Source organism: Enhydra lutris, unplaced genomic scaffold (assembly GCF_002288905.1).
Source record: "Enhydra lutris kenyoni isolate GAN:26980312 unplaced genomic scaffold, ASM228890v2 scaffoldscaffold1, whole genome shotgun sequence".
Lineage (NCBI taxonomy): Eukaryota > Metazoa > Chordata > Mammalia > Carnivora > Mustelidae > Enhydra > Enhydra lutris.
Window position 1 is genome coordinate 44862181 of NW_019154085.1, and position 12296 is coordinate 44874476.

The window sequence follows — 12296 nt, forward strand, 5'->3', positions numbered from 1 at the left end:
CTCTCCCACTGTAGACATCCCACAAATGTAACATTTGCTACAGCTGATGAAACTTTACTGACACATCATTATTACCTGAAGTCAGTAGTTTTCACTGGGGGTTCACACTTAGTGTGAACTGTTTTCACAAATAGATACTAAAATGTATCCATTATGATAGTACAGGCATACCTCCGAGATATTGCTGTTTTTGTTCCAGAACGCCACAAGAGAGCAAGTATCACAATAAAGGGAGTCAAATGAAGTTTTTGCTTTCCCACTGGATATAAAAGTTACATTTACACAGTACTGTAGTCTATCAGGTGTGGAACAGAATTAAGTTTAAAAAAACTGTACATACCTTAATTTAAAAATACCTTATTGCAAAAATGCTACCTATTACCTGAGCTCTCAGCGAGTTGTAGTCCTTTCGTTGGAGGAGGGTCACGCCTCGATGTCCGTGGCCGCTGACAGATCAGGGTGGTGGCTGCTGACGGCTGGGGTGTCTGTGTCAGATTCTTAAATTAAGACAACGATTTGCCCATCAATTGACTTCCTTTCTCAATTTTTCTGTCACACGTGATGCTGTTTGATGGCATTTCACCCACAGGAGAACTTCCTGCCCCCACTTTAGCACCTGAGCAGACATGATTTCCTAAACCCTCTGGTGTCTCTTCAATGGTCTTTACAGCATCGTCACCAGGACTAGATTCCGTCTTGGGAAACCACTTTCTTTGCTCAGCCCCAGGAAGAGACGCCTCCTCCCTCAGGTTCAATCACAGGATTGCCGTGATTCGGTCCCATCTACAGGCTCCACTTGGAATTCCAGTTCTCCTGCTGTTTGCAACCCCTCTGCAGTGACGTCCTCCATGGAAATCTTAAACCTTCGATTTGTTAAAAACCCATTATCTGAGTAGCACAATAAATCTAAGAACAATGAAACAAGGTATGCCTCTATGATTCAAAATAGTTTCACAGCCTAAAAATCCTGTGTTCTATTCCTTCTTCCCTACCCCCTAACCCCCAGCAACTCTACTGAGTTTATAAAACTTGATTATAGTTTTTGTCCAACATGTTTTTTAAATTTGTTTTTTACTAGCTACCTTAACAAAACCAGCCATTTACCTCCTTATGGAGTTTCCTCTATTAAAGATTTACTCTGCAGGTGCTACTGTCTTTGCCCTCAGACCTGATTTCTGTTGGTTGTACTCGCTATCTTGTTTTCAGGGAGATAGCATTCCTCAAATGTTTGATCTTTATTGGTCTTTATTTGGTTTGGTCTTTATTGAGCACTTATTCCATAATTAAGACATCCTTCCGGTCCTCTGTTGCACCTGTTTGACCAGTCCACCTGGAATAGTGGTGGTGGCTGTTGCCTGTTGCACCAGATGCTGCTTTTCGTCAGAGTGAGGAGGACAGTTGTTGCCTCCACAGCCAGTCCTCTGTTTGCAGGTGCTCTGTTCTTTCCAGGTGTCTCACCAGCCACGTGGGCACTATCTGTCTCTCTGACTCCACTACTACTATCTCCACCCTGAAACACAAACCCTCTAACTACTGCCCAATTGGTCCAAGGGCTTGAGATGAATCACTTTGTCGGCTGTCCCTGGGGGCCCTCCAGCTCCCATCCCCTGCAGATTCAGAGAATGAAACCTGCCCCCTACTTTCAAATTTCCCCACCCATTTTTGCTCTTTTTTTTTTTTTTTTAAGATTTTATTTATTTATTTGACAGAGATCACAAGTAGGCAGAGAGGCAGGCAGAGAGAGAAGGGGAAGCAGGCTCCCTGCTGAGCAGAGAGCCCGATGTGGGGCTTGATCCCAGGACTCTAGGATCACGACCTGAGCCGAAGACAGAGGCTCTAACCCACTGAGCCACCCAGGTGCCCCCCACTTTTGCTCTTAATCTCATGCCTTCTCAATGCTTCCAGGGCTTTGGCTCTTACCTCCAGTGTCCTTGTCAGCTACCTCCCTTCAGCATATAAACACATTCAGGCCCTCAAATATTTCCCTTAATCTTGTACCCCCCTTTTTGGCTCCTTCCCTTCTCAGCCTTTGGGAAAGGGCTAAGCATATTCTTCATTCTTTCATGTTCCATTCATCCCTCAACTCACTGCACACTCTTCTGCCCTCTCCCCACTGCCATACTAAAAATTTCTTGAACTAAATCCATCAGTGCCTCCTAATCCTCGTATAAGGTAGACACTTGCCACATGTCCTCTCAGCTGCACTTTACACTCCCATCTGTTCTTGGACATTCTTTCTTAATTCCCTTCCCTTTCCTCCTCTTTTGGATTGTCCTTGAGCTCTGTGTACCTCTTTGCTTCTTAAATTTTGGTGTGTCCTTGGGGCCCTGGGTGGCCTGGTGGGTTAAGTGTGGACTCTTGGTTTTGGTTCAGGTCGTGATCGCAGGGCGGTGGGATGGAGCCCCACCTTGGACTCTGCACGCAGCACCGGGTCTGCTTGAGATTCTCTCCCTCTGCCCCTCCTCCTGCTCTCTCGCAAATAAATCTTAAAAAAAAAAAAAAAAAAAAAAAAAGTGTGTCCTTTGCTCTGGCTACATTTGACATGAGCTCAGTTTGCAAGCAAGAATGAAAGGAAATAAGGAGCCCAGAAATGTAGAGACTTGCAGAGCTGGAAGAGACAACTTCTGGACCCCAGCAGGGGATCAAACTGAGAAAGTCTTCGAAAAGCCGAATAAAACTCAACTTCTTGGCAAAGCAGTCCTGAATTCAAATTCCGACTCCTTCACTACCGTGTGAACTCGGGCAAGACGCTCAATTTTTGTGCCCCTTGATGTCCTCCTAACAGCGCGCACTCGATGTTCCCGGGATTAAATTAGGGAAGAGTGAACGTGCGCACCACGGTGCACGTGCTCAGGGCTCCGTTAGGGCCGGCCCGTGCACAGCTGACTTCGCGGCTGTCGGCTGCGTGCAGCAGCATCCCACGTGCCCGCCGCCCGGGTCACGGAGCCCCCTTCCCGCTCCTCTGCCTGCCCCAGGCCCCGACACCCCTTCCTCAGCTCCCGCGCCCCTTCGCCAACTACGCGTCCCCCACGCCCCGAACTCTGCAGACCCGCCTCCCGGCGCCGCAAGCACGCCGTGGCAGGGCCGACCCCGGGTGGCCCGGGCGTCAGCGCTCGGGACCTGGGCTCAGGGGAGAGTCCGGGATCCGGGGGGAGTCCGCGCTCCGCGCCGCAGCCGGCCTCCCTGCCTCCGTGATTCGCCCCCAGTGACGCGCCCCCGTCACCTGACCGCGCGCAGCCAATCACCATCCGCCGGGGCGGACCCCGGCATTGGCCAGAGTGCACAGCGCAGCCAATCCGGACGCGGCCCGGACCTCGCGGCCCCGCCCCCCTCCGGGCCTCGGGTAGGCGCACCCCGACGAGACCCGCGCGTTCGGTGGGTCAGCGCGGCACTGGGCGCGGGCTGGTCGGGATGGAGGCGGCTGCGGCGCCCGGCAGGGACGCGCGGGAGTGGGCGGCGAGTCATCCCCGAGGCCGCGGAGAGAAGAGCCCGCCAGACAGGTGTGCTCCGTGAGGGGGAGGCGGCCGGCGCCCTCCTCTGGGAAGCCCTCCAGGCGCCGCGGGGCGAGGGGTGCCCGGCTCGGGGAGGCCGGGGGCGGGGGGCCGGTGGGGCCCGGTGGTCTGTCCGGGGGAGGGATCCCGCCCGGAGGGGTCGCCAGCTGGCGGTCACCGCAGGCCTGAGCGTCCCGCGCGGGGATGCGGTGCGGGTCGGCGGGTGGGAGCCTGGGCGCGGCCGAGGCAGGGGTCCCGCCGAGGTGGCGTCCGGGGAAGCGCGTCCGGGGCAGGGGAACAGTCGCTGCGCAGGCCCCTGGGCTTGAACCCAGCCTGCGGACGTGGGCGGCCGGGCTTGGCGGGGCTGCGGTCAGGGAGCAGAGCCCGGGAGCTCGGGACGGACTTCGGGGTGTGTTCTAGGGGCGGGTGGGTGCGGGACAGGTGAGGAAGCAGGGGCACGCCGGAAATCTTTGTAAAATCTAGGAGGGCGGTGGTGTGGCCCGGCGTGTGGCCGGAGCAGTGCGGGTACCGGGACGCAAGCCGCAGGTCTGGCTGGTGCACTGGTGTGGGGAAAGGGGGGACGGAGGCCGATGCCCCCAGGCTCCTGCCTGAGCCGCGGGGACAGTGGGAAGGTAGGCAGGGAGGCCTTCCAGTGCACACTGTGTCTTCAACCCGCTGCAGCTGTGCATTTTCTGGTTGCTGAGACGTTGCGTCCTCTGTTTTGGCAATCCCCTCTGCCTGAACGTGAGCGATGAGTGTGTCTTTAAAATTCGGGTCCAGGCCGAAACCTGAACATTTCTTAGATGAGGCAGTCAGCTTTGGTTGAGCCTGAGCAAAGGGAGCTGAGCAAAAGCCCCTGAGGGAGACTGGAGTGGAGAGGAAATTCACCATACCTCTTTATGATATTTTGGTTTTGAGCATAGTAGAGTTGAGCTTTCCCATGCAATACTGAGAGCATTTTAAGGAGGAAACAAGTCATGGAGCAGAGTTATCTATAAAACGTTAATCTGAAATTCAAGCCATAAATGTGTCAGTCTGCCAGCAGATTGACAAACTGCAGTCACTGAGCAGACCCGAGTAGTTTGAGGAAATGTGGGGTGCTATAGGAAGTGAAAGCAAGATTAAGGGCGCATGCAGATTTAAGTCACAACGGGACCAGGAGATTCCCAATGCCAGAGTGGCCAACCGTGGCCAGTCTAACTTCCCAAAGCCTTAAACCTATCAGGTGACTTTGGACAGCTATGAACAAGGTGTTGCATAAAAACACTCTGTGGTTTGGAGGCTCTGGGTGGCTCAGTCAGTGAGGCATCTGCATTAGGCTCAGGTGATTGATCCCAGGGTCCTGGAATCGAGCCCCGCATTGGGCTCCCTGCTCAGTGGGTAGCCTGCATCTGCCTCTCCCTCTGCCTGCTGCTTTGCCTGCTTGTGCTTCTGCTCTCTCTCTGTCAAATGAATAAGTAAAATATTTAAAAATAAATAAAACACTCTGTGGTAGGGGAAAAAAAAAACTTTTAACAGCCATGGTTGGTAATTGTTTTTGAATTTTCACGTGGATCTGTTTAAACATTGTTACTGATTTTAAAATCAGGTAAATTAATAGTATTAGGCAGGATTTCCTAATATATATATATATATTTCTGAAGGTTTTTGATATTGGTAAAAATCTTTCAGGAGCTGTGCTTTTCTGACACTTTGTTCTTTTGTAAATCCCGCCCCTGCTGTGTGCCAGCCCTTGTCCTCAGTGTAAGTGATAGAGCAGTGAGGGAAACAAAGCTGTGAGCTTCTGGAGCTGATGTATGACTTTCTGTTAAGGCCAGCAGTGGTAAACAGGGCCAGAGTCTAGTGTGTCACACGCTGAGGAGTATCATGGAGAGACAGAGGAAGGAGGAAGGGGACTGGGGGCTATAATTTTATTTAGAGCTACAGGGAGCTTCACAAGAAATTAAAGATGCAACAAAGACCTAAGAAGGAAAGTGGAGTGGGGGGCGCGGTCATGCCAGGTGCTGGAAACTGAGAGTAGGAGGGGAGAAGTAGGCCTGCCCAGGGTCAGGGAGCAAAGAGGAGGGTGTGGGCAGGAATGGGTGCCTAGATCACCTGAGCCTTCCGCCAGCCCAGAGATTACAGAGAAATAAAGAAAAGCTACCGATGAAGTTAGGAAGCCCTCGGGAAGGTGCAGCTCCTTCGGTGCTCATGTTTTCCCCTCCTTCCATCTGGAGGCAAGGAGCCGATCTGTCCTTTAGAACCCTTGGGTAGACTTTGAGGCTCAGGGGCCATTGATCCTACCAAGGGGTGGAAAGGACTTTTGAAAATCTAAATGGAGGGGCGCCTGGGCGGCTCAGTGGGTCAAAGCCTCTGCCTTTGGCTCAGGTCATGATCTCTGGGTCCTGGAATAGAGCCCCGCATCGGGCTTTCTGCTCAGCAGGGAGCCTGCTTCCCACTCTCTCTCTGCCTGCCTCTCTGCCTACTTGTGATCTCCTTCTCTCTGTCAAATAAATAAATAAAATCTTAAAAAAAAAAAAAGAAAATCTAAGTGGATGGTCTAGCGATTATATAAAGGAAACTAGCAAATACTAGATTATTGGAAATTACGCATATTTTTTCCATAATTCATGAAGATTTGGAGATGTCCAAGTGCAGTTTGTGGAAGGCTGCGTGGTATTTCTGCAGAGAAGTATCTTGACCTTGATGGCGTTTGCTCTCTTGAGCTGACAGAGTGCAGCTGTACTCCCATACTCCATCTCCTTGTCCTTAACAGGCACATCTGTGTTTTCTTTCCAGCAGGAAAGTTTATATGGACTATAATGCAACCACCCCCCTTGAGCCAGAAGTCATCCAGGCCATGACCGAGGCCATGAGGGAAGCCTGGGGAAATCCCAGCAGTCCTTACCCAGCAGGTAATCCTAGAAGGTGCTCACAGATCTGGAGATATGGGGGAGGTGGGCAGAGGCAGTCTTAGAGAAATTGTACACCACCTGTGATCATTTGCTTTTGAATAGATTTTCTGTAAATACAAACCTTAGGTAGAAATTTTTGTGGGTTAGTTTTCAGAGAAGTCCAAATTTGAACATGGAGCCTGTTGATAGCATAACCTTTCGTTTTTAATACACTGCCCCATCCTCCTTGCCCAGATGAAAAAGATGTCTTATTAAGAGCTATTTGTAATAACAGTACCCATTAAAACCCTTTCATGTATCTGTCTCAGTGGTTCCTTGAAAAATTTGCAAAATAGATCTTTGAAATCATCAGGATTGCATATAATCCTGGCCTTTTTTTTAAAGTGAAAATTAGTTTAAAATTCTTTATTTTCATTATAATAAATAAATTCTTATTTCCCATTTATTCTTGTTTTAATACAGATCATTAAATTGGCAGTTTTGGAAAATAATTTACTTTAAATCAGTAGTTTTATGTCACCATTTACGTTATGTTTTTCAGATGGCCAGCTGGCTGTCCCTTTCTTACTTAATGCTTATCAGAGATAATTAAGATAAACTGTCGTAACTGTGGATTATGAGGAACTAAAAGAGCTTTCAGACACTGCCGTGAAGCCCTAGGATTTAATAGTACTTATATACAACTTTACAGACATTCATGGGTTTTCGTATCTGTTTAGTATGAATTTCACAACTTCATAACTAAAAGCTTTTTCGAAATCAGGTTCTAGTCATTCATTAACTTATTTCTTGGTTTATTTGGTATGTATGTTGTGGCCATTCTTCTGGACATTGCCTCATATCTAATTTTTCCTCTAGGAAAATTGTACTTCCTGATGCGTTAAACTTGAGAATACAGAGGGCAAGTAAATGCTAATAGAAAGCATTTCTTATAAAGAACTTTAGGAATAATGCTGAAGGAACAATTCCCCTTCCTGACCTGATGAAACCTGTCAGTGGCTTTCTGGTTGTCCTGATGGCCTTCATTTCTTTAAGAACCATAACTAAAGTATGCACTGCAATTCACTTGTCTATACTCAGGTAGAAGTGGGGGGAGGGGAGGGAAAAAAGAGAAAAGAAAGAAAATCACCTTTATGATAGGTTGATTTAATTATTTTCACAATACTATGATTTAATGATGATAATAATTCCTGAGAATTTAGTTAGGGAAAAATGTTAAGGACATATGGAAAGAGTTTAGATACCCAAGATGTTTACCACAGCCTTGCTTGTGAGAGTAAAAATCTGGAAATAACATCAGGGACCATGAGTCAAGGACTGACCACATTGAGTAGGCTGAAGCCGGGAGTGGAGTTCCGGGCCCTGTCAGAGCCGTGCTGCGGACTACAGCAACGACCGAGACACACAGTAGCAGCATCTGGGTCAAGGGGGAAAGCCATATTATGAAACCTGATTCTCAGTATGGTTTCTTTGGTTCTTATACCCACCTCTCAAGAAAAATTGTGTATGAGCAAATCTGGAAAATATATTGTTTTGCTATGAGATGCAGAAACCTCCATGTAACAGTAGCTGAAGCACAAGGACCCAAGCAGGTTGAAGGCTTCTGCATCCAATCTGTTATGATACTCACATCAGGGAGCCTCTGGAAGGCTTCACTCTATACTTTCAAGAAAATGAGAATAAAAAGACAAATGATGTTTTCGTGTTATTATGAAACTAGATTTGACTTGATGGACCCCTAAAAATGCCTTGCCCCCACCCCAAGGGCTCCCCAGGTGACATTGTGAGAACAGCTGATTCAACTGATATTGGTTGAGTATTTCCTGCATGCCAAGCACTGTTCTGATGAGGGATAAGGCACAGGGTACAAAGTGTATGGTGTTTTCAGGGCATTCCTTGGGCCACTGCCTGGAGAATGGACCACGATGGGGTCAGTGGAGTTGGGAGCCTGCTAGAATATTTCAGCGGTGGCCCTGACTCAGCAGGTGGCTGGGCAGTGCAGAGGTGGGGCAAGCTTCTGAGTATTTTTGACGACAGAGCCTTACAGGATTTACTGTGGGGTTGGATAACAGGGTATGAGAAAGGCAAGAGCCAAAGCTTTTGGCCCCGGGCCCCTGGAAGGACTGAGTCGCCATTTACTGAGATAGGAAAGGGTAAGAGGAACAAGTTTGGGGGAGAAATCATGTATTCAACTTGGAGCAAGTGTAGTTTCAGATGTCTGTCAGAGATATATGTATATAATCTACTGGGTTCCAGGTGGAATGAGTAGTCTGCAGCACCAAGCTGGTTATCAGTCTTGAGTTGCTGAGGGGGAGAGGATTCGAGGTCCTGGCCAGGGCAGGGGCCATCCGCCATCTGGATCTGGAGCCCTGCCCAGCAAGGGATGCATAGAAGAGGAGGGAGCAGTCCTGGGGGAGAGCTGCTGGCAGGGGAGGAGGCGTGGACCTGGATTTGGCACACGAGGACCTTGGTCAGAGTGGGTTTGGGAATCCAGGGACCAGAATACCTGATTGCCAGTGAGTTCAAGAGGGAATGGAATAGGGTGGAGATGGGAAAGGAGAAACGGGCCGTTACTGGGAGGTAGTAGAGGGGCTCTGGTATGAGAACAGCCAAGTGAAGGAGGGGTGGTTTAATGGATCATGGGACCCACACATGCCCCTTACTCTCCCTCTTATGTCCTGAAAGGCGGATTTCAGAGTCTTCTCTTATGTCAGTTACAATTACCAACCACCCTTTACATTTACTATCACTAACAACTTCAAACATTCCGGAAATTTAAGAGTAAGAAAATAGACACCCGTGTGTCTCCTACCTAGATCCAATGGTGTTGCCATATTACCTCGATCTCTGTTTTTCTAAATTTACTGCTTTTTCATGAACCCTGGAGAATGAGTTGTGGGCAGGGGCATACTTCCCATTACAAGGAAGCACCTGTGTATGTGTAAGAGAAGGGACTTTCTCCCGTGACAGTGCCATCAGCAAACCTGAGAACATGACAGGAAGGTCCTGCTCTGACATTCAGGCCATATCCTAATTTCCTCAACTGAGGACATTACTTGCTAAAAAGATAAAGACTGAATTAGCATCTGGGGTGGGGGAGAGAGCCATTGCTAGCAAACATCCCATGGCTGGTTTATTTTTTTTAACTCCTAGGGCCAAAGTTTTATTTTAGAATGTAACCTCTGCAGAAAAGCTGAAATCATAGTATAGTGAACACCTGCACTTATTTCCTTTACCTGGATCTATCATTTCTTTGAATCATTTGAAAGTAAGTTGCAAACAGGAAGCTTCACTCCTAAACACCTAAGAACAAGGCCTCTGTCCTGACTCACAGATGGAACGTTAGTCCAATGACAGCATCTCATTAGCATTCTAATGAGATGTCCTAATCTCCTTGAGTATGCACTTTTGTTTCCAGGGGCCTTAGATCTAAGTGAAAATGTAAATTGTAAGTAAATGAAAAGAGCAACCAGAGGGTCATTTCTGGCAGTTCTCTGACCTGTCCCCAGTGGACGTGATTCTGTGTGTTCCAGTAGCTTATGTTCCCGGGACTCGTTGGTCCACACCCTTTATGTCCTTCCCCTCCAACAGCTTTAGTGGGGTGTGATTCACATGCACGGAACTGCAGAGAGAAAGTGTGTAGTTTGGTGCCTTTCTTTTCTTCCAAGTAGGGTTGAATAGTAACGCACTTCGAAGACTGTTGATCTATAGACCACGTAAGAATGGAGTTATGGTCATAGATCCCGTCCTGGCGCCTTCCTTTCTCTGCCACATACAGTTTGGTCCCTTCATCCATGCCAGATGGTGGAACTAGCTCACAGCTGGGCTGCGTGGCCCCTGTGGGAGGGGCCTCTCCTGTGCCCCCCAGGGGCCTGCGCTGAGATGCAGCACCGTGCCTTGTGTTGAGTCACGAGCATTCTTTTTGCTTATTTTTGTTGTTTTGCAGCGTGATCTTAAGCAAATTATTTCATCCCTTCACCCTCCTGTCTTGATGAATGGGAAGCAAGGCAGATGGCCACAGCTTCCCCTCTCCTGTAGCATCCGGTAAGAGGAAGCCCATGACTTTGGGGATTTTAGGGTTCCCGCGCGTCCCCCCGTATCTGTTTCCACTTCTTACTAAGCCTCAGTAGGTGTCACTGTCACTGAGTTGCTCCTATCTTGCTGCTGCCCCTTCTCCAGCTTATTCCTAGGTTGTGGCCTATTGTGTTCACATTAATGGGACAGTGGGTCATCTTAGAATTGCCCACTTAGAGTTGTTCCTGCGTGTCTGGTTTTTTTTTTTTTTTTAAGATTTTATTTTTAAGTCATCTACACCAGTATGAGGCTCGAAGTCTCCACCCTGAGATCAAGAGTCACACACTCCACTAACCAAGCCAGCCAGGTGCCCCATGTCTGTCTGGTTGTTCTTTTAAACATGTGTTTAGTGGGCTTGGTAAAGTGACGCTAATGAGTTCTCATTCTGGTTTCTCAAGGTAGGAAGGCCAAGGACATTATTGACACAGCTCGGGAGAACGTCGCGAAGATGATAGGTGGGAAACCTCAGGACATAATATTCACTTCCGGGGGCACTGAGGTAAAGTTTCTAAATAGGCTCTCAGTCTTTTAACTGTCAATTATATGTAAGGTATATATACATGGTTCCTATTTGGTATTATTTTTTGAAAAGAAGAGGTATGCTTGGTGTTGGTCTTTCTCTTTTGCAAATTAGCTTCATATAATTAGCCAGTATTTATCCTAAAAGTAAATTCCAGGTGGCTGGTAGGATATTTGTAACATAATGTGTAAATTAACTTCAACAGAGAGTTTATTGCAACAGAGAGTTTCCCCTTCTTTTTGCCCTGGAATTATCCCTTTAAATCCCTACTAAATTGTTTGCCTTATGAAGAGTTTGAGGGGCACCTGGGTGGGGGGCTCAGTTGTTAAACATCTGCCTTTGGCTCAGGTTATGATCCCAGGGTCCTAGATCGAGCCTTTGGCTCAGGTTATGATCCCAGGTCCTAGATCGAGCCCCACGTCAGGCCCCCTGCTCAGCGGGAAGCCTGCTACTCCCTCTCCCACTTCCTCTGCTTGTGTTCCCTCTCTTGCTTTCTCTCTCTGTCAAATAATTAAATAAAATTTTCTAAAAAGAAATTTGAGGTTTATGACCCATTGCAGATGTACTTTTAGACTGATAGAAATACAGGCTTCTGCTCAAACAGTAATTTCTGTCTCCCTTTCTGGGAAGGAGGGCATGACTGTCACCCACAGGCAATGTGACTGTCCACATGGAAGACCCCAGAGAATCTGCAGCCAGATTATTAGAGTTAATAAGAAAATTTAGCAGTTATTAGATTCAAAACTCAATCGTGTTTTTTATACCAGCGACAAGCAGGTGTGTTGTCAAAAATTGATCTCTGCTCTGGAGCCAAAATATGACACAAAGACGGAGTTTGGGGATAAAGAGGAACAATAGTTTATTAGCTCGCCAGGCAAATGACGCTGTAGCAGGCTAATGCCTTCAGAATGGCAGACCCACGAGGGGGAAAAGGCTTAGGGCTTTTGTAGGAAAATACAGGGCCCGGGCAGCCTCGATAGAAGTCTGGTGCATCCTGCCAGCCGGGTTCCTCAAGTCTCCATAGTGGTCTCATGACCAGCGTCGGTGCTGGCCATCCGAGTCTCATTACTGAGTATTGATTCCAAGTTCCTAGAACAAAGGATTCTACAGAAAAGCAAGAGAAGGGGGTGGGTGGTTTCAAGAATGAGGAGGAGAAAAATGTGTTCCATTTAAAGTCAGACCTTGCTGGAGCATTAGTGTGATCCTCTCAGTTGCCAACCATCTCTGCGTTTCTGTAGCAGTTTCTGGTTTTTACAAGAGCACGAAAAATAACAAATACTTAAGAAATAAATATTACAAAAAAGAATTTGTAAGACC

The 12296-nt window shown here is 47.9% G+C and overlaps 1 protein-coding gene across 1 annotated transcript in view; it reads left to right on the forward strand.

Moving 5' to 3' along the window:
• The first annotated feature begins 3411 nt into the window (after nt 1–3411).
• The window catches only part of LOC111141678 (selenocysteine lyase), a 36160-nt gene continuing 27275 nt past the window's right edge, over nt 3412–12296 (forward strand). Inside the window, exons 1-3 of the mRNA XM_022494429.1 lie at nt 3412–3500; nt 6273–6385; nt 10858–10958. Of these exons, the coding sequence (XP_022350137.1) occupies nt 3412–3500; nt 6273–6385; nt 10858–10958 (303 nt within the window). The remainder of the gene's footprint in view (nt 3501–6272; nt 6386–10857; nt 10959–12296) is intronic.